The following is a 22837-nucleotide window of genomic DNA, read 5'->3' on the forward strand; positions in this document are numbered from 1 at the left end:
TTGGAAAAGCTATTGATTCACTGAACTGAAAAAAATTTAAATATGTTGAGGCATAGCTTCAAAAATAGAATTTCATTTATTGTAAATTATAGTTGATCTTACATATATTTTTTTACTATTTAAAGTACAAAAACCAAGTACATCTATAATAAAGCATTCCATTTATTTGCGATTAGTCTGTAACTAAACAGTGCTCCTGTTTTTTAAATGTAGCCAGATGTAGTGTTTAAAGAAAAGCAGCTTGCACCTAAAGCATTTCCCCTTGTTCCCATGTCGTATTCCTCTGCATGTACCTCTTTCTGTTTGCATTAGTCATTCTCTCTAGGTAAATTGTCCATAAGACCAATGATTCCATTAGCAAATTATCCAGAAAATATTGTCAGTGCACATTGTGACATTTTGTGCCACTGGTGGATTTGCTGCTGTTCCAGTGGTCTAATTAACCTGGCAGTTATCTCCTGTACCCAACATTGTCATCTCATTTTCCTGGGTTCAGACCTCTTCCTCCTCCTCCTTTCCCCCACCTTTAAATGAATATCAAATTTACTATTGATTCCTCCTCCCTCCTTTTTTCCCCTCTTCCTTTTGATTGGCAGTATCATCCAGACAAACAGAGTGCAGATGTGCCAGCAGGAGAAGTGGAGGAGCGGGTGCAGAGGTTCATCGAAATTGATCAAGCGTGGAAAATTCTAGGGAACGAAGAGACAAAAAAAGAGTATGACCTACAGCGCCATGGTAGGTTCCTGCTGAGGGGTGCTGGCTGTAGTGGCAACAGCTCTTTAATGCAGGGGCTAGAATAGTAGTTAGATAGTATTTTTAAAAGCTTCTTGTTTCTGAACCAAATGTTTTATTTGCTCTCATCCTCCTTTCATATTTGGATATGTTATTGATATTGATAAATATACACACATTAACCAGGAAAAACATTGAATTACTTCCAGTGAGGCATTAGGTAGTGGTACTTCTAATAATTTTAATAAATATGGAATTTAGACTGTAATTATGTAGTTGAGCCATTCTTTTTATCAGTGCAGCAGTTTCAGTAAACTTTCTTAACTATTTCAAGTTATGGCCAGCACTATATTTTGTTGAAGCAGTTTAGATATAGGTACTGAGTAATTTATGTCTAAGATACAGTATATCATATGGCTTTATAAACGCTTCAAAATTCTTAAGGCACATTCTTTTTTGGGTGTGTGTATTTTAGGATAGCTTTCATAAATCATCTCTAATACAATTACTCTTTATGAAGCAGGTTTATAAATAATATTCCAGTAAAATACATTAACTAGGCAGCATTTCTTTTTATACATCTCAGAAAATAGCTTCTTAGAACAGCGACAGGCTGTTGTGAGAAAGAATGGGGGGAAATGTAGGTCAGGTCTGTCACACATGGGCTACCATTACATGAAGTGATAGGCTGTCTTTCTGTTCTGGCCTCAGGATAGGAGTCCCTCAGCCTTCCATTAGAACCTTCAATAAATGTATATCCACCCTACATGTTAATGGGGGGAGTCACTAATAGCGTATTGCCTGTGGGGAAAACACTCCGTCGTGCTCTGCAGTAGCACACTCTGGTCCAGCATTGACGTGTAGCCACCACCACTTTTCAATGTGTCTGATAAAAGCCCGCTGTCTCTGCAGCTTATTGAATTCCCTTCCATTGTACATTGGCACACCATCAAACCTTTCTCTCTTGCACTGATTTTAACTCCCCTGCTCCAAAGGTTACCAGAACTTTATTTGAGAAACAAAAGCTTAGTCATAGTTGCAGATATACATCATTGTAGGATAAGAAGAAAGATATACAGTGTATAGAAATTTATTTTCAGCATGAATTTCTAATTATATTTTAATATATTGCTTTCTCAGAGAGTGTGTAAGTATTGAGGGGAAGGTAGAATTTTAAAAGGAATAGCTGAACAAATGGTTTTCAAACTGGATTTGTGTTTTTTTCGTTTAAGCAGTATTATGATTACATTGAAATGACCTATTACCTCAGCGCTATCCCCCTGCCCCGCCCAAAATACTAGATTTAACTTCAGAATAGGAATTTCTCATAACTCTCATAGCACTTCATTATGCTTTTAGATTTTTACAGCCCTCTTGTCAGCCTCTCTAATAACTACTGCATGCTTAGGTGTGATGAAATTAATAAGAGTTTCAGCTATAAATCTTTATTTTTATATATGTGATGGATTTAATTTAAAGCCCTAGTGTATACCACAGTATTTTAATATACTGGGCTCAATTCCACCAGTGCAGTCAGTGAAACTACATCAGGAATGAATATAGTATATTCTGTCTTCCTGTGGTGGCAGCAGACACAGATTGCTTTTAAGTAGCTTTGTTTTTAATGCGTCTTAGTGTGAATTTAAGGTGCATTAATGTATGCTGATACTATTGCATCCAAAGTTGTTGTTCTAGAGAGTTATCTCAAGAGAATGTAAAGACACTAAAAAAAGGAAAACAAATTGTACATTATTTATATGAACCTGGAAGCTCCTTTGGCACTCCCAATTGTGTATCATGAAGATTATGCATTTTAAAATATAAGGTTCTGTTCACACAACACTGATGTGATTCAAATAAGGTTGTGCACAGGATGTACACTTCCACTGTCACTTTGAATTTCAGCCACTTCACAGTAAGTTCATTAGCAGCAGAATGGCAGTGAAATTGACTAGAATCCTGTTCTCTAAATTGCCAGTATGGCACACTTCAGAAATAATGATTCTGATCAATTTCATGGACACTTCTGCTAGGGCAGGAAAAAAGGGGAAGAGTTATGAGGAAGAGTTTTTGGCTCAGATACTTATCCAAATTTATTTGGTCTGGAAATCTTACAAGAACTGCCTTTTTTGTATGCTTTGTGAAAATTTCACTAACTCCTTGTTTTGCCAGGTTGGAAATGAAATAAGAACACCACTTTTTTATAATATTGAATCATCTGCTTCTAATCCTTATCAAAAGCATGAAGGAGAAGGAAAAATGCACATTATAGTTTACCTATTAAAAAAGGAACTTCTTTCCAGATCTGGTCTAAGATTCATTCATTTCTGATCATAACTCCCCTTCCTAAAAGATTCACATTCAATTAGTTTGAGTGGCTAATCTGAATTAGGCTAAAACTCCATTGAACATCCCAACCTTATATACAGTGCAAATGCTCAAATCCAGCTAAGCTGGTGGTGGTAGTAGTTATCAAATGTTACCATTTGACCGGTGGTTTATGTGCAATGGGTTTGATTCCCATGGACATGTGTCGACATCACAAAATATTTGAATGGTCGTGTATCCCTCTCAGAAGTTGCCCTTCCAAGTTAGGGTTTATAAATATAAGGGGACGTACTTGCACTGCTGCCTTTCTATGTACCTGTACCTATTCTGTGTCTGAAGGCTTTAAGTCTCTAGGGATCTCTGTATGGTACTTCTTATGTGCACTAATTATCAAAACATTAGTTTTTAAACAATGTGTAAAGGTGAGGAAGTCCCTACGCACCCCCTTGTGGCCCAGTATAATGCTGCAGGATGCCCCACCTTAATTTCGCCTGTTTTGGGTGGCAGTCGATTCACTTTAACAGCCTTGGGGAAAGAAGCCAACACACACTAACAAAATGTTTTCTCTTTCAATAAGACTTCAGGAAAGGAGTAACTACAGTAGATAAATCATAAGATCCTCACCTCAGAACCCTGGTTCATCTCCCAACTTAAAGTCCACAAAATAAAGCCTTTCGTTAGGCTGGTCTCCTAGAGCTTGAGCGAAAACAGCCATTACATACTGCAGCCTGCATAGCTTCTACTACCCTTTCTCTCACTCAGCTGCCACTTCCTGTTGATGTAACCCTAGGCCAAAGCAGGGTCTCCTTGTTTAGGCTCTGGAGTGTCCCTTAAAGTTGTTGTACACTCCTTCACACAGTGCAGAGCAGCATAAAAAGCAAAAATATACAACAATTTCTATTTTTTTATAGAAAGCAATGCTGAAAAACTTTTTTTCCCCCCCTTTAACGTAAACAACTTAGGCTCAGCATGCCTAAGCCTCAAAGCTTCTATCTTTACAAATTCATGGAGAATAGGTCTATCAGTGGCTATTAGCCAGGATGGGCAGGGATGATGTACCTAGCCTCTGTTTGCCAGAAGCTGGGAATGGGCGACGGGATGGATCACTTGATGATTAGCTGTTTTGGTCATTTCCCCTGGGGCAGCTGGCATTGGCAGCTGTCTAAAGACAGGATACTGGGCTAGATGGACCCTTGGTCTGACCTAGTATGGCCGTTCTTATGTAAATATCGTAGACTTTACAAAATGTCTGCTCTTTGGAGTGGTGAGATTTTCACATAAATTTGTGCTCAGATGCAAACTCAGTGACTTTGCTATAGCTCTGCAGTTGAGCAGATAAGCTCCAAAACAATATTAAAGCGGATTTTGGAAAGCTTTTATAAAATGCAAAGAAAAATGATTAAAATCCTGTAATAACCAAGTTAGCCAAGTTTCCCTTATCTGGAAGGACTGGTGAAGTGCTCAACTGTTGGAAGGATTCTTGAACATTGAATTTAGGGTTTCCCAGATAACTGGGAAAAAATAGCTGGTTTTAAAATATCCTTGTTTGCAGTTTAGGGCTACACTTACGGTATCATCACTTTTAAAGGTTCCAAACTGTCCTGGAGGGGTTCTCTTACTCTCAGCTTTGGGCAAATCCCTTTGTGTGAGGTGGAAATACTATAGTGGTAGATGGAGATTTAGAAATGGAGTCTTAAACTGGTCCAATTGTGAAGAAATGCAGAACATTTAAAGAACAAGTAGTTTACCTTTCATTTTTTCATCTTCTTGTCGCACACTCATTTTAGTTAAGGGATTTTTGAAAATGAGCGTTCTTCCCTCATCCCAACTTTCCCTTCTCATCCTGCATTGAAATCATAATGCTGAATTTGACATCAGAATGTGGATGTGGAGCTGATTGCTACAAGAGTAGCATTACAACTTCACTGCAGGATCAAACAGGAGAAGCAAGAGAGAAGTGCCTATAAAATATGCTTTTAATAGCTAGCACAAGTGGCAAAGAGAACTGACTAGCATATGACAAGAAAATAGAGATATTTTAATGTGGTGTATTTTTAGTTGTTCCCTAGTATGAAAATCCCGTTAAAAAAAGCATAAGTAAAGCTCAAAAAAGCCTTTTAAAACCAAAATAAAGCTTCAAGCACAGCCACAATGTGGCAGGCCCTGTTGGACTCTCTGAAACCCTGCAGTTTGCTTGGCAGGTCTACCACTCTTTAAGTGACAGCACTGTACATTTTATTTCTGGCTAAGGATCTTAAAATTGTGGAACTTCATGGGCATTCAGTGACTTAAGGAATTGATAATGGGACACAGAGAACCTTTTACCACTAGGTCGTTAAAAATCCAGGCCATGGTCATAGTGGCTGTAAATTTAACCCATCGGTGGCTGTTAGCCTGTGTGCAATTAGTTAATCTCATTCTAGTCCTAAAAGCACAAGTAATTATTCACAGTCGTACCTTAAAGACTAACAGATTTAGTTGGGCATAAGCTTTCGTGGGTAAAAAAAAACCCCACTTCTTCAGATGCATCCACGAAAGCTTATGCCAACTAAATCTGTTAATCTTTAAGGTACCACTGGACTCCTTGTTGTTTTTGTGGATACAGACTAACACAGCTAGCTCTCTGATATTCACAGTGGTGTCTCTTACTAATAGTTGCAGTTTAGGTCAGATTTAATGGCCCATAGAAACAGAACTAATTTCTCAGACACAGAAATGATTTCTCCCTCCAGAACAGAATTATTACACATTAATAGGACCGTGTGGTGAAACTTTTTTTTTTCCATTGACTGTACTGTACCTGTGAATAAACAGAAGGGAGACTTCTTTCCAGGGTCGGCTCCAGGCCACAGTGCGCCAAGCGCGTGCTTGGGGCGGCATGCTGCAGGGGGCGCTCTACTGGTTGCCGGGAGGCCGGCAGGCGGCTCCGGTGGACCTCCCGCAGCCGTGCCTGCGGAGGGTCCGCTGGTCCCGCGGCTCTGGTGGACCTCCCACAGACGTCCCTGCGGAGTTCCGCTGGTCCTGCGGCTCCAGTGGAGCATCCGCAGGGATGCCTGTGGGAGGTTCACCGGAGCTGCGGCACCGGCGAGCGGCAGAGCGCCCCCTGCGGCATGCCACCGTGCTTGGGGCGGTGAAACGGCTAGAGCCAGCCCTGCTTCTTTCCCCCAGTTTGGCAATGGAGTCAGTCTGAAAAGTTGCTGAGCACTTCCACCCTGATCTAGCAAATCACTAGGCAAGTGCTTAATTTTGAACTCTTGCATAGTTTCCTTAAAAAGGGTAACTTTTAGCATATTAAACTAGCTGAGAATCGGGAGGTGGAATTTTCAAAGGGACCTATATCCTAGCCTCTAGTTCTTTATGAATTTAGTGTCTGAGTTGCAACTTGAAAGCTTATATGCATATAATGTGAAAATATTTACTTGCTACACATCAGAGGCAATGAAGGAGATCAGTGTTGTTACCTCTTACGTCATACCACTGTATTAAACTATAGTAGTTTTGTTTAAAAATAAATATTTAAGAAGCAGTGTTTTATCAAAAGCATGGGATATTACTTTTAGGAACAATTCTCAACTCTCACCCTCCTTTCCTCAAAACTTTTACTGAAATCATATTTATGTATTTTTGTAACACTTCCTAATGTTTATTTTAAATTAAACAGACTGCCGGTTAGTAAAAAACCATAGAAGTACGTGAAAAAGAATAAATATATGGTGTGCTTAAAAAAAAACAACCAAAAAAAACCCCACAAAAGCTTCCACCTCTAGCAGTACCAAAGTTTTGAATACCAATGTGACTTATTTTAAGTTTGTGATTATTGAGGCCCGCTAGGTATTTCACACTGTATTCAATCTGGCAATGTATAAGCTGTACCATTTTTTCTTCATAACTGTAGTTATAAAAAATTCGAACACTGATCACTGAGTATTGCAATTTTTAACTCTTCTTAGTAGTTTAAAAAGATTGGATTTTCATTTATCATTTGTTTAAAAAACCAAAATATTTATTGTATCCCTAAGAAAAGCTTAAAAACCTTTCCTCCTTTAAATTTCGTGAATGACCCAGCAAGAGCTCTAGTAAAGCTTTACTGAAGCAAGCTGCTAATAGTTATTTGATGTTATTCTGCAGCCTTAAAGAATCTCAGTAGATTTTCCTTTTAATCTCCTTGAATTGCAGGCTCATAAACCTCTCTGATGAGCCTGGCAGTGTTTTCTTAGATCCTACAGTTGAGACAATGGATCTGCAGAATCCTTTCACCTCTTGTCAGAAAAATGCAATAGAACACAAGGTCATGGGGCCTGTACTTCTAAAGATTTAATGATTGTTTTCAAGTAACTGTGGAAAACCAGATCATCTTATTTTGTATCTGCGTTCAGGAATGTATCTCAAAATATGCAGATCTAAACAACTTGATGAGTCAAATGTATATACGTATCTATTTAAGCATACAAAACAGAGAGCTAACTTCTGGTATGAATACCAGTTTGAATAATCTTTTTATCTCTCCAATCCAGAAAAACGAGCTCTCATCAACCAGTAGCTGTGGAGAGTTGTAAGATGCAAGTTAAAATAATAAAGATGGGCACACAGCTATTATTAAATAATACAGACTCTGTGGATATTGCAAGATTAATAATCTTGCAGACAAATTTGCAAAACTCAGATCAGCCTTCACTTTCTGTAATTAATAACCGGCCAAGTCCAAAAATCCATTTATGCTGTATTAAAACATTTTAAATTGGATAATATGTTGAACGGGGAAATTTAGAGATTAAATTAGCATTGTTCAATTTTGAAAAAAAAATGTTTGCTGTTAGAAACAGACAAGCAAATAATTGTAGCTTACAAAATAAAGTGATAGCATGTGTATTGAGTTGTATGTTATGCTTGAAAGCTTTACAGAGAGACCATGTTAACTGAAAATTAACTTTTTTGAAGGTAACCTGATTATCAAATCCATTATTAAAGCTAATTACAGGTCAAGCACCATATTATGAATGACTTTTAATGATAATGGGTTGAATTATTTCCTGCTGTAACTGTTGATTTTGGTGGAAGTACGCTGAGGATGAATCTGGCCCATTGAAGTTTTTCAATTGCAGCAGTGAACAGGAATAGCACAGTTGAAATTCTAAACATCAGGCTCCATCCTATAGAGTATTTGAGTTAGAGGGTCTGCAAGTGGCCTGATTTTCCTCAGTCTCTCACCCATTTCCAAAGTCAGCAAAGGTGTAGGAAGCATGGTGGGGATTGTGAGAGAAACTGTGCTCCCCCCCCATCACTGTTTCTCCCTTGGTTTGCCCTTGTCCATGCTTGTGTGTTGAAATCCCCTTCATGGTGGCATGTGCCCTCTCCCTCCCTCATGCGTGCTCCCTGTGAAGTACTACATCCATTCGCATACCGGTTTGTATGAGAAACTTGTCCTGATATAGAGCACTCCTTCATGAAATCTGTGAAGGGTGGCCTGTTTTTTCAGCCCAATTTGTCTCCACCTTCAACAGAAGCTGGGAAATGGTGGGACCTCCACAGCTTAAGGTAACTTTTGTTTTTTCTCTGCCTCCTCACTACACTGCAGAGGGGAAGTTGGACCTGTCCTGCCCTCTGAAACTTTCTCACCTTTCCTCACAAGTTTATCTTTCTCTCACCCCACCTCTAAGAGTAGAGGCCTCATAGTGAAGTCATTTTCTTGTCCCATGAAAGAGAATAAGAAAGTAAACAGGTGTTTTTTTCTCCCAAGTCACTACCGCAGGAATTGGCAAAGAAGAGACTGATGAAGACTTTTTTTTCTTTTTGTTGCTGCTAGAAATATGCATGGTTTCCGTTATAATAAATACTTTTATGACTACCAGCCTGTAAGTTGGATTCAGCAGAACCCAAGTAATGTTAAAATATACTTCACATGAATTGAGACAATACTGAACTTTCATTTTATGTTGGGCATTTTAGTTTAGACACACTACAGTTTTTGAGTAGGTGGAAGAAAATGAGCAAAAGAATGCTCATTGCCATAGTGTGACTAGTTCTAGCTAAAAGCACTAGCCTTATTTGGCTAATTCAGAGCAAAGACAACAGTAACTGAACATGATTTCTCAATATGATGCTGTGTCCAAAAGACCTAGTGCGATCCTGGGATGCATAAATGAAAATCTCAAGTAGTAGTAGAGATGTGTTTTTTAACCTCCGTATTTGGCAATGGTGTGACCGCTGCTGGAATAATGTGTCCAGTTCTGGTGCTCACAGTTCAATAAAGGTGTTCATAAATTGGAGAGGGTTCAGAGAAGAGCCACAAGAATGATAAAAGGTGTAGAAAATATGCCTTATAGTGATGGACTCGGAGAGCTGAATCTGTTTAGCTTAACAAAGAGAAGGTTAAGGAATGACTTGATCACAGTCTATAAGTCACTACACTGGAAACAAATATTTAATAACGGGTGCTTCAGTCTAGCAGAGAAAGGTGTAATACCTTCCAATGGCTGGAAGTTGAAGCAAGACAAATTTTGACTCTCCATTTTTCAATCAAGATTGGATGGATACCTAGCACGCTCATGGAATTACTTTGAGGAAGTTCTGTTGCCTGTGTTATACAGGAAATCAGACCAGATGATCACAATGGTTCCTGCTAGCCTTAGAATCTGACTCTGAATAAGAAAGATTGGTTGACAGGTATCTTTCAGTTATCTTTTTCTCTCATACTCCTTTTGTGTGTCTCTTTTAATAGCAGCAAAGTGTTAGAAGTGTGTGGGTTAATTTTATTTTAATCTGTACCTCTTTTTAATGTACTGTATGTATTTGGGATAGGCTAGGCCAAGGAGGTTTTATTGATCCGTTCATTATCTCCGAGTTCTCTGATTTGTTTTAATTGCCTTCATTTAGCTAACTTAGATGATATTTCAAGTAAAATTAGAATCACAATTTAGTTGCAAAAGAGAGCCTAGAACATAGGCCAGTTTTATACTAACTGGCTGTTAGTTAATGAATTGCATTTTTTAAAAAGAACAATTCTTAATGTCCAGTGTTAATTACCATTTTCACTAATATATAAAGGCAGTTAAAATAAGTGTTTCATTTCACTACTGATAAATTAATATTTGCTAATTGCTGTGTTATGTATGTAAGACTGACACCAACATGGTAGATCCACAATTTAACAAAAAAAAAAAAAAACTTTTGTTCAAAGATATTCTTTTGGATGATCAAATGTTAACCATAGTGAAATTTCTGACTGCTGGTTGATAGGTTCAAGCATATATAATTGGTTCATATGTTCCCTTGCTACAACAATATAATGTACCACTGGGGGTGGGATTGATTTAAGTCACCAATTTAAATCATTATTTAAATCAGCAAGCAGGAAACCATTATTTAAATCATCCATTTAATCTTGTTTTACATTTGTATTGTTTAAATTATTTTCCTAAAGAGCGGTTCATTCTCACTAGTCTCATCTATAATCACTAACACATACCCTTTACACTAAATTTGATAATTCTTTTTGCTAACCAGGAGGATATACACACGTATTTAAGCAATTCTTTGGATTAACGTACATTTATTCAGATTCTTATTTTTTTATGATTGTATATTGTTAGAAAATGAATAACACTTTTATTTATTAGGTAATTTTTATCCATATTTGTGTCGAGATGCACTTGGATGGAAATTTAAATTACATTAAAATGCACAAAAACAGCATTTTATAAATTTTTATTAGTTAAATAAAATAACCTTAAGTGCTGGATACATAAAGTAAAAAAAGTAGTTTTCTCAAAACATGTTCTGCATTTAAAATTGATTTTATTAAATTAAGTATTATCTGTAATAAGTATATTGCACTGATACTTTTTCTGTACACTATGTCCTTTAAGGTTTTAGAAATAAAAGATCTCATCCTCTTGCACTTCATTTTTATTCATATATTGGCAGAGGAAAACAAACTTGCTTTCTTTTTCAACTCCCAATCAGTTTCTGAACTTGGAATGAACTAGTCGAATGAACTGAAATGAAGAAACTGTTTTTTCTGTAACTGCAGAAGAGGCTACTGCTGTCAAAAGTTGGTTTAGCACTTCAACAAACTCTAAGTCCAGGTACTTAGCCTGTGACTTCATTTCGTTGGTTTGACTTTCTTTAAGACTTTGGCAACAAATGTACTGCTTGAATATTATTTTTTAATTTAAATGATTTTAATACATTATAGTAAGTTTAGGCCTTAATATATGCTGTCATGATTTCAAATTTAATTTTAAATTTTTTTAATTGATTTTTATCCACTCTGCATACTACTGTGCTGTCAAATTAAGAATCCTAATTATGAATGGCTTGCTTTATACAGTTAATGTTTGAAGTTGACTTACGTAATAGTTCTATATGTTCTAAAAGTTTTAAGTAATTGCTCTCATATCATAAGCGTTAATACCATTATATAGAAAATGGTCACTAGACTAGATTTAGCCTATTAGACCTAATCTACAGGGAAAGGTGCAAATTAATGTTATATAATCGCCTCATCTAGTTTCATACAAGGGGGGAAAAAGTGTTTAAATTACTAATAACACAACAGTCTACATGCATATCAATCTTACCTAAGATCCAGGTAGGCCTACTTTATCCCAGACATCTCCACCTCAGAGAACTGAGGTTCAGTCTACTTTACAGTAGCCTCTGCCTTTTTCTCCTTTTCTTCGGGGTCTGAGCTTTTAACCACCTCATAGTTCTTTTTTAGTTTCCTATCTGGTTTCTCTCTTACTATGGATACAGTTGTATGTAGCTGGGATTAAAGTAAAACTTCAAAATGAATGACACCTGTCACTTAAGTATCTGTAAATGGGGCTATCGCAGGGATCGGCAGCCTTTGGCACGCAGCCCGCCAGGGTTGGTTTACCTGCCGCGTCTGCAAGTTTGGCCAGTCGTGGCTCCCACTAGTGGGCCGCGTGCCAAAGGTTGCTGCGCCGGTTTGTTTACCTGCCGCGTCTGCAGGTTTGGCCAATCACGGCTCCCACTGGCCACGGTTTGCTGCTCCAGGCCAATGGGGGCTGCGGGAAGCGACATGGAGCGAGGAATGTTCTGGCCACTGCTTCCTGCAGCCTCTACTGGCCTGGAGTGGCAGACCACAGCCAGTGGGAGCCACAATTGGCCAAACTTGCAGACACGGCAGGTAAACAAGCTGGCCCAGCCCTCCAGAGTGCTTACCCTGGTGGGCACAGGCCAAATGTTGCCAATCCCTGGGCTATTGGATGCTGTGGTGTGCTTTCCTGCATAGTGTGCTCAGCTCCTGCTGGAGGTAACCGTTTGTTAGCGTTTCCTGCAATAAGATTACAATCAGACAAGACTTGTAATATTTTATAAACATTTATAAGTGTTTGTATGTCCTTAACACCAAGTATATATGGTGGCTAGTATATAGGACAGAGGGATAATTCCACAGTATCGGCTGCACACCACCTTATAGCAGTGACTTTACACGGTTCTCTACCTCTTAGTAAGTACTGAAGCCTGCCAGTAGGCCTGCCCTGCCTCTCACGTGTCACTTTAGGAACACTTTTTTGCCCTCCTCTTCCTTCCAGAGGTAGCAGGCCTGCTAACTGAAGCATCCACCGAGTGGAGGAAACAATGCTCGTTCAGTAATAATGGCGTAATCCTGACTAGTGCCTAACTATGTCTATAGTCATCTTCCTGCTCCTTGTCATGTCTACTGCCAGTGGCTTAGTCTTTATATTCCTGCCAAACAAGTCCTGCTAGTCATACATTTTCCTCTCTCCCTTCCCTCCAAGTCCACTCTGTGTCTAGTGCACAGTCACCATGGGCACTTATGCTCCACACAAGTCCTGGATCTGCTTTATCTCCCTCTCCTGGGAAAGATTTTCCTGCACCATGGTATCCTGATGTACCTCAATGTCTTCTCCATGGGCAGTTTTCCCTTAGTCCCTGGATTCTTCTCTCAGTAGTCCCTTTCACTGTCCTTTTTTAAGCTGCTATCCTCAGTTTCTCTCATCCAAATAGAAGGGCAAAAAGTCCTGAGGAAAAGGATAGGCTGAGGCCTCCATTTCAGAGGATGGTGAAATACTCTGCTTCCACTGAGGAACATAATATAAATGAACAAAGTCATACAGTGCCCTGAAGAGAAACCTACCTATATGACCATAGGAAGGCGAGTAGATGCATTGCCCAAGTTATGTAAAGACCCTAAACTCAGAAGAGCCTCAGGCTTATTCATTGAATAGGAATCTGAAATCCACCATTTAAGAGGGATTATGTTGTTTTAGCTGCAGCTCTGTGACAGGCCATGTCTTATGTTGTAACCTCTAAAGGCCTTGAGCAAACTGCATATATCAAATCTAAGTAGGCTGGGAAAGTATAAAAACTAGTTAAGGGTCTTTGTTCCTCCAATATGATGTGTCAGATTGAAATTCCATTTCATGCCGTGCTTCATCATTGCTAAATGTGGATCTGTGAGCATCAGAACATCTAAATCTCACTTGGTACAGGCCGGGACTATCATTCTAAAGCTGTTTGGATAGATTCTGTATATCATAAAAGAATGTCTGGACCTCAGCAAACTTTGACTCTCTCTAGACAAGAAGGTTAATTCTGGGTCCTCCTTTCAGAAGCCCAACAGTAAGCAGGGGCCTAGCATTTTGGCCCCAGAAAAGTAAATACATCTGTTATTCTGGGCATTTATATCATGCTTGTCACAATGGTAGCTAAACTTAAAAATGAAAGCTTGCCCATTTAAACCTCCCTCCGATCCTTTAGGGTGAGTGGATGACCTATTTAAATCAGTATCCTGCCCTTCAATATTTTCTTAAGCTTTTGGAAGCATCTTTGGGGTATTGAGAGTCATTCTCAGCCTTATAACAAAGACATAGTCACCAAAACCATTTTAGAGAAATGCTTCTTTGACCACATTCATGAGTGGGCCATCCAGTGACTTGACTGGTCAACGGTGTTGTCATAGTATAATTCCCCACTCTGAACCTTAGCATCCAAAAGATGGGGTACCAGCATGAATTTCTCTAAGCTCAGTTACCAGCTTAGTACTTGTAGCGCTGTAGACCCTCTGGATCTTAACACAAGGAAAGTAAACCCTTTCCCTCACCGTTGCCTCTCCCAGACTTCCCCTCCCTGGGTTACCCTGGAAGATTACTGTGATTCAAACTCCTTAAATCTTAAAACAGAGAGGAAGATTCACCTTCCCCCCTCCTTCTCTCTCTCTTTCCGAGACTCTCCCTGAGAGAGAAAGTAATCCTAACACAGAGAGAAATTAGCCTCTCTCTCCCCCTTTCCTCCTTTCTCCCCACCAATTCCCTGGTGAATCCAGACCCTGTCCCCTAGGGCCTCACACCAGAATAAAAAAACAATCAGGTTCTTAAACAAGAAACTTTTAATTAAAGAGAGAAAAACAGTAAAAATTATCTTTGTAGATTTAAAATGGAATAGGTACAGGGTCTTTCAGCTATAGACACTGGGAATACCCTCCCAGCCTAAGTATACAAGTACAAATTAAAATCCTTTCAGCAAAATACAAATTTGAACTCCTTCCAGCCAAATACACATTTGCAAATAAAGAAAACAACCATAACCTAAGTCACCTTATCTACCTAGTACTCACTATTCTGAACTTATAAGAGCCTGTATGGGAGAGATTGGAGATAAACCTGGTTGCACATCTGGTCCCTCTAAGCCCCCAGAGAGAACAACAACCAAGATCGAACAGCACACACACAAACTTCCCTCCCTCAAGATTTGAAAGTATCCTGTCCCCTGATTGGTCCTCTGGTCAGGTGACAGCCAGGCTCACTGAACTTAACGCTTTACAGGCAAAAGAGACATGAAGTACTTCTGTTCTATTAACCCTTGACTATCTGTTTATGACAGGTGTATACATGGGACTACCAATGTATAGGTAAGAAACCAAATAGTTCTCTCTCCTCAGTTTATCAGAACTGAACATGTATCACTACTTTTCTTTTAGAAGACGATCTAATGCAAACATGGCCAGTGGATGCTCAAATTTATCTTGAAGACATGTCCTGGAATAAGGGTATGAATGTTTCAATTTTTTTATTTGGGGAGAGGCGGGATGGGATAGATAATAGACTTGGCTAGAATCATCCTGACTGCTCTACACTACCGCTTAAGTCGATCTAATTTACATAGCTTAGGGGTTGAAAAAGCTTCCCCCCCATGCTCCCCTAAGATGCAAGTTTCAATGCAAGTCCATACCAGGGCTATGTCAGCAGGAGAGCCCTCTCCCGTCAGCATAGGAGGTCTTCACCAGATGTGCTACAGCTGCATTGGTGCACCTGCACTGATGTAACACCGTAGTGTAGACTTGCCCTCAATCTTTGAGCCTCTCTGAGCTTTTTAATGTGCCTTGACTGTGATGACTGGAGATGTTTGCTAAATTTTCTATATCTCGTTTGACATATTGTTGTTCTGATTTATCTAAACTTCTGTATGTTGCTTGTCTTTCCCTTTGAAATTTACTTCCTCCCCCGTCTTTTTTTGTTTGCTTATTTCTTTGCTTGTATTTTGACTTTATTTAATTTTTGCTGCTCTATTCTTCATTGCCCAATATTTTTACTTTTTCTCATCAGTCTCATCCTCTCATATCTTTATAAGTTGTGCAAATGCCCTTCCTCAGCGCTGCTAGATATAGCTTTGGAATTGCCACTTGGCTTTCCATGGTAGTCAATAGTTTTGTTCTCTTTGCTGTTTTCAGTGGTAGAGAAAACCCTTCCTTCCTCAGACAATCAAGTGGGTTTGAATCCTTTGCTGTTCTCACACATAAGATTTCCATTTTGTCAATTCTTCACCTCTCTATTTCATTATAATTTGGTTTTTTTTATCATTTGACGTTTTATTTTAAAAAATCGTGGAAACTGTAACTTGCCCTCTCTGCTCCAACCTAACTTCAGAATTGTTTTTGAATCTTCATAAACTGCATTACTGAGGCCAATTATTAATCACAGAAAACTATTTACATCCTATCTGTTTTCACGTGATTTCCAGACTTCTCCAAGATTCTTGGCATTCTCTCAGAATCTAGCCCTCCTTGCTCAGAGTTCACCACTGGTTCTCTGCAGATTCCTAGCACCACTTCATAGGTGGGCGTACACTTTTTAAAATTTAATTATTATTGTTTGTTTTTATTAATGAAAAGATTCGTCTCCTGCTAGGCACAGGGAGCACCTCATAGTCAATGAAACACTTGCCTTTTATGTTACAGATATAGCTATCTGAGGGTTAAATACTGTTGAAGGAACTGTTGTATTCAGGCTCTACCTTTCTTAAGTGATAAGAGGTCCTTCACAAACTCTGCAAACTTATAACTTCCATCATCAGTTCAACAGTAAGATTACATATTTCAGTCTTAAAAAGGAGCTTTGCAATTATGGCTTCAAACAATTTTTCTTTTCTAAATTGTTTGTTTCAACAGGTGAAGAATGTTATACAAGCTTATGCCGGTGTGGTGGGAAGTATACTGTCTCCAGAAATGAAGCTGAAGAGGTTTCCTTGGTTTGCTGTGATACATGTTCATTAATTATAGAGATCCTTCGATGAAATAACAGTTGTTCCACTTGCACGTGTTGGTTTCATTCAGCTGAATAGTCAGTGGACAGAATCTGTTAGTAAATGTTTCAGAGAAAAGGTGCGCTAGCACAGTCAGGACTGAAAAGGAGGGCTTAAATCTATTTTCAGGTTTTAACCAGAAGACCTTAAACAAAAGAGCTGTAAGTGGTTCAGTTAATCAAATTAAACACATTTCTGTACTTAATAGAATTTGAACTGTCCTGTGAAAATGGTGCTTGTTCTGTTTGTTTTCACAGATTTGAAAACTGTCCTTTTCCTGCCCTAAAAATGAGTGCTTTCATCATTTTTTAATTAATTTATTTACATTTCATTTGCAGAAGTAGCACGGAGCTTTCTCGTCTAGATGCCACTCCTTTCTCCCTAAGATTATAGCAGTTGTAGCTGGGGGACTACCTTCAGAGTAGCTAAATCTCACATTACCATCAAAGATGACAAAAATTACCTTATAAACACTGAACACGAGAAGTATTTTTCTGAAAACAAAACTGTTACTGGAATTGGAAGAGAATGGAGATCAGCCTAATATGTTAAAAGGAGGGAAGGTAAAATTCCTAGGAAGCAGCTGTTTAAAAAATGGTCAAAGCTTTTTGAGCAATCTTACATTATGCATATGCAACTGAATTGAGGGGCTTATGTGCACAAAGTTGTTACCTCTTTCCTACGTATCATGTTAGTTGACTCTAGTAGATAAGATCAGGACCATGTAATAGTTCAGTGACCTCTCCCACATATTAAGGAATGCATTTCTGCAAATGTGCTGTTTAAAGTGTTGCTAATATATAGAGTGGTTCTGCCACCTCAAGAATTTGCATGGTGACTTGTGTCCAAGAAACAGCTTTGCAATCATAGCTTTGTTTAAGTCATTTGGACTTTTAATTTAACTACATTTGTAATATTTTATGAATGGAAACTTGAGCGTAGGTCCACAAAAGGGTTTAGGCACCAAGTCAAAAATTTAGATCCTCAAAGCCCTTGCTCAGCTGCTGCCTAACCCGGCATGTGGCTAAAATCTCTAGGTACCGAAGTTGCCAGTGGTGAAATCTCCCATGTGCCTACATTTCTGTGAGTGGACAAGTACAAAGCCACCTAAGTTCTGACACTGCTGAGCTGCTCAGGCTCTGATTTGGTAGGTGTTCTTAGAGTCTGCCTAAGAGCATGCCTACTGGATAGGACCCCACATAAAACAGGGTGGGTATAGCAGTCTCCCAGTACCTGAACACTCATCTGGGATCTGAGAGATCTGGGTTTAGGTGCCCACTGTGCTTGATCTGGAGCAAGGACTTGAACCCAGGTCTATCCCATCCTAGATGAGCATCCCAATCACCAGGTTATAGGGTATTGTGAATGAGTCTCTCCTGTTGACGCTGTTCTACTTAAATAGACTGGAACCTGGGTCTCAAAGATGAATATCCTAACCACTGAGCTACAGAGTCACTCTCTCTGGCCCAATTAGTAATGGCCATCATCACTACCTAATTTTTTTTATGAGAAAAGGCTGACCTAGCATAAACTCTCACTTATGGCTGTGAATCCCTAGTGAAGATGGGTGCCCAGCTACCCTTGATGAGCAGGACAACTCATGCTGTATATGTTCTGTGGAATGTTACTGAAAAATGGCTGCATGGGGTGTCTGGTACATTTAGCTGTGCGAGGGTCAATGGCTGTATTAGACTGATTTTCAATAGAATCGGCGTATAACAGGGATGTGTTCTCTCACCTGCATTATTGTTTAATGTTCTAATAGACTGATTGAGGACAATATAGGAGGTGTGAAACTTGAGATCCTCAGAAAATGAATCTAAGTGTATAGGTGATATTACCTTACCTGGTATTGACCAACTACAGCTAATGCTGGAAGAAGTGCAAACAACTGCAGAATCTATGGGACTTCAGTTTAATGGTTATAAACCAGAGCCATACTGCCTCCTGTAAAATGGAAACAAAGGAACGACCGGTGCTGCAAGTTGATGTCAGTGACACTGAATAGGTGAATAGTTTTATCCATTTGGGTAGTCATTTGACAACGGGAAGTGCTGTATCCAAAGAAGTCATATGTTAGATTGGTTTTGCATTAATTGCGTTTCACCATCTTCAGAGCCCTCTATTTGGGCAGCAAGATGTGTGTTACAATTAAGAGTTCAATGCAGTAGTGATGATAACTCTGTTGTATGGAGGAGAAACATGCCATTAAAGACAACTGAGAAGAGAATACTAGACAGTTTTTAGTGTCAGAAGTTACAGCATATTCTTAAAATCCCTTAGTTTGACTTTTGCCACAAACTAGATGATCCTGGCAAGTTGTGAAAGTTAGCAGCGATGGTGGGGTCAAGTCCAATGTGGAAAAAGGAGGTACACTTTTACAGAAGGTTAATAGAGCTGAGGTTGAAGAAAGCAGAGTATGAAGCCAACCATGAATGAAGTTGGAAGATACTATTTTGAGGGATTTAAGAAGCCTAAATCTTCCCATCCTGACTCTTGCTGAAGGAATAAAACTTGCAAGGGACCATTCAAGCTGGAAGTCCATTCTGTGTGCCACCAAAGCTACATCAGAGCCATGTGAATCTGCTGCTGCTTCTGACCCACCACTCTCCTTAGTATTTTGTTCTGCTTAGCTTGGGTAGCCACCTGACTCAGCTTGCTGCTTTCTGTTAATACCATTCTTAGGTGCTTAGCTCTCCCCATGCATTGTATAGGGAGACTGGGTACCTAAAATTAGGCATTGTGATGCTGAGACAAAATCCCCTGTAAGGGTATAGCCCTTATACTATAAGACACTTTCTTGTGTGTAAAGGGACTCACCATGAATGGTTAAAGAAAACTGAATAACTTATTCTGTAATTACAACAGCATTTAATTTCCATAACTGACTTCAGCATGTTTTATTCTAGATGTTAATAAAGTGAGACTTAAGATCAAAAAGTCACAATGTTTAATTTATTGTAAATACAAATACATCGTTTCATTCAATCAGTAAAAAAAGCTATTAAAGCATTGTAAGACAGTTAGGTAAGTTGGCAGAATTCACTTATTAGTTCTCTTAATCATCCAAAAATCTGTGACCATTGGGGCTAGCACGCAGAAATCCAAAATCATTCAGAGGCCATATCTGTAAAATGAAATATGGTAAAAGTTAGTTGATCATTGATTAAAACTCTAATTTCAATATTGCACACACTTATTTATCCAAATGGCCTGACCGACATCAGACAGTTTCAGGTAACTGACCAGATAAACAGAGTGCTATTTTGTGGTTCAGTTTCACTGATGTAGAAACTGGATTGAGGGTATGGCTACACTTGAAATTTCAAATGTGTGTGGTCAGAATGCCAGCGCTGGGAGAGAGCTCTCCCAGCGCTGCACGTAAACCACATCCCTTACGGGTGTAGCTTGCAGCTGCTCCCAGTGCTGCGGCACTGATTACACTGAGGCTTTACAGCGCTGTATCTTGCAGTGCTCAGGGGGTGTTTTTTCACACCCCTGAGCGCGAAAGTTGCAGCGCTGTAAAGTGCCAGTGTAGCCAAGCCCTCAGTCTCAGTAACTGCAAGTATCGGCTCAGAACCACTGTACAAATATAAAGCCATCGATTAGTGATAAGCCTAACTGAGACGTTACTGGCGGATGATTAACAGGGCTAAATGGGAGAGATGTGTGGCTTCAGATAAGTACGATTATTCGAAAAGAGAATGTGGCTAAATGGAATTATATTGTATTTCCATACTATCCTATTTTTATTCCTATCCCATACTGTCCTATTTTACACATATACACACACACACACATCACCTTTTAATTCTTTAGTTGAGATGAGGATACCGCAATAGGAAGATTTCCTTCTTACTTCTCAATCTTCTTTTTAATACCCTCCATATGTGACAGTCTGTATTATAGGGTAATATACTAGTAATTCTTCCTGTTGGCTGGAGGCAGAACAAAGATTGACAGCCAGCTTGGGACCAGGACCACCCTTCTGTAGGGAACCCAGAGTGACTGCTTCCAAAGCTGAAAAATATTTACTGAATATATTAGTATACGTCACCTAACTTGGAAATATGAACCTCATAACACAGCCTTATGAAGCTTATAATCTGGGATAGCGGAGAAAAACAATTTCAGTTCTCATACAAATGAATCCACGCTGACTGGGCCAGAATGTTGGACATGGAGCGCATTAGAAAGAAAATTCACAAGTAAAGAGGAAGTTTTTCCTTTCTCACCACATCCTAACCCCACCCTTGTGTTGGACAGTCCGTATTGTGGGAAGTGGAAAGCATACTCAACTCTGGAAAAGAGGGGCGATTCAAATTGTTTACATGGGAACTGGTCTTGGGTTACTGCTGGGACAGCATATTTTGCAGGACGCTTCTCCTGAATGCTGCATTTAAGGAAGAAGAGACATCAATGCTGTAATGCTTCATGAACAGGTGCACTGATGTCCACATAGCTGCCTTACAGATTTCACATTAAGCACCAGACCTTTCTGCCCACCAAGTTGCTGAACTCCTTAGAATAAGCTGTGAGGTTCTCCGGTGGATTTGCTCCAGATGCTTTATAAGCTTCAGTAATATGTGCTTTGCTCCATCTTTCAGTAAAGGATTTAGAGGCCTGCCCTTTAGCTGGAGAGTGATGTAAGTGCTGTGGACCTCCAATAAGTTTTCATGCACTTGATGTAAAGTACTCTGCTTATATTCCTTTCATACCATTCAGTCTTGTTGGGGAGCCTAGGACTAGAGCAGAAAGAAGGCAAAGCTGGTTCTTGCAACCTGTGGAAATATGTTTTCTTTTGGACTAAATTATGAGTCCATCCAATCATTTTGTCCTTATGGAAAATACATCGATGAGCCTTCATAGACAATGCTCTGAATTCTGATATCTCAGCTAGAAGGGGGGGGTGACTGCTCCTATGACCCATTTTGAGAGAGAAAGTAGGTCAAAACAATGTAGTGGTTAAAATGTTTGTTTTGTTAAGACTTCAGGACAGGAAGTTATGTACCACAGGAGGACTAACAAAGCGTGGTGCTAACTAGAAATCTTAGATTCCTTACCATTCAAAACACTTCCTGTGACAGTGACCTTTATTGGGCTTGATATCCTTAGCCCACCCATCCTTAGGACCGCTGAGATACCAAGACAGCCAGAGTAAAGGATATTAATGTGTCTTTTGTAGCATCAGTACTGGAGTTTGGGTCAAGTGATTGAATATCCTGTTGGCAGACACTTTTTATGATGCCGGAAGAGGACACCCAACTGAGTATCCCAGACACCTCAGTTCTCCCCTTTCAGTTTCCACGCTTAGTTTTAGCATCAGTTTTGGGTTCTGGATCAGTTCCTGGCTTAGACTTCCTTCCCAGGTTGGTAATTTCAAAGAGGGTTTATCAAGTCCAAGACCGACAGGTTGCAGGACCAGTGAAGGGTGATCAGGCTCACTGTGGATTGCTCCTTTAGAATCTTTTTTTTTTTTACTGCCCTTGCCAGTAGAGATACAGGAGGAAAGTTGTAAAGTAAGCCTTATGAGCCTATTGCTTCCCCTTCTGGTTCTTGTCTCCTGGTTTGGTTAATGTCTCACCCTCTTTTCAGTTTTCTCTCGGGGTCAAGAGGTCTGTATCTAAACCCCTAACTTTTTTGACATCACCTGAACTGTTTAAGGATTTAGACTCTTCTTCCCTTTCTCTGCCCCCGCATCCAGGTCCATCCTCCTGAATCAGCATGCTGTTGCATGCTCCCTCCTTTATGTGGATGGCTTTCAGATAGGAGATGATGCTCTGATCAAATCAGTAGATTAATTGCTTCCTTATGGAGGGAGGAAGACTGTCTTTGTTGGCTGACACACGCATGAGCAGCAAGTATAATAGGCTAGGGAAGGCTAAGCCTCCCCTGCGGCTGCCAGACGCTGGTTGTGAGGTTTGCAGGGGGAGTTTTTGCTTATTATGCACCATGCAGGTTCCAAGGTGACTGAAGAGGCAGTATGTGCTACTCAGCTTCCTGGGTTCATCAGTAATCTTCCTGGACATAGGTCATTTTAATGGTGTCTGTATGATGCTGAGGCTGTTGATGGCCCGTAGCTCTAGCCACTTCATATTCCTCTTCTCCAAAATGAACCATGTCCCACAAGCTACTCTGGGTAGCACTGCTGGTCATAGTGAGTCTTACTGATTCTGAAACCAGGTACTCCTGTTGGAATCGCAAAGAA

The 22837-nt window shown here is 39.6% G+C and overlaps 2 protein-coding genes across 13 annotated transcripts in view; one reads left to right on the forward strand and one right to left on the reverse strand.

The window, feature by feature from the left end:
* The window catches only part of DNAJC24 (DnaJ heat shock protein family (Hsp40) member C24), a 67373-nt gene extending 47899 nt beyond the window's left edge, over positions 1–19474 (forward strand). For 6 of the 8 annotated variants that reach the window (XM_030560272.1, XM_030560267.1, XM_030560264.1 and 3 more), the window contains 3 exons: positions 597–735; positions 15029–15097; positions 16496–19474. In XM_030560272.1, coding sequence (XP_030416132.1) covers positions 597–735; positions 15029–15097; positions 16496–16620 — 333 coding nt within the window. In that variant the 3' untranslated portion in view covers positions 16621–19474. The other 2 variants (XM_030560269.1, XM_030560270.1) reach the window with 2 other exon arrangements.
* An 88-nt stretch (positions 19475–19562) lies between these two features.
* Positions 19563–22837, reverse strand: part of IMMP1L (inner mitochondrial membrane peptidase subunit 1) — a 78358-nt gene continuing 75083 nt past the window's right edge. For all 5 annotated transcript variants that reach the window (XM_030560254.1, XM_030560253.1, XM_030560255.1 and 2 more), the window contains one exon: positions 19563–19756. In XM_030560254.1, coding sequence (XP_030416114.1) covers positions 19688–19756 — 69 coding nt within the window. In that variant the 3' untranslated portion in view covers positions 19563–19687. The remainder of the gene's footprint in view (positions 19757–22837) is intronic.

The sequence above is a fragment of the Gopherus evgoodei genome, chromosome 4 (assembly GCF_007399415.2).
Source record: "Gopherus evgoodei ecotype Sinaloan lineage chromosome 4, rGopEvg1_v1.p, whole genome shotgun sequence".
NCBI lineage: Eukaryota > Metazoa > Chordata > Testudines > Testudinidae > Gopherus > Gopherus evgoodei.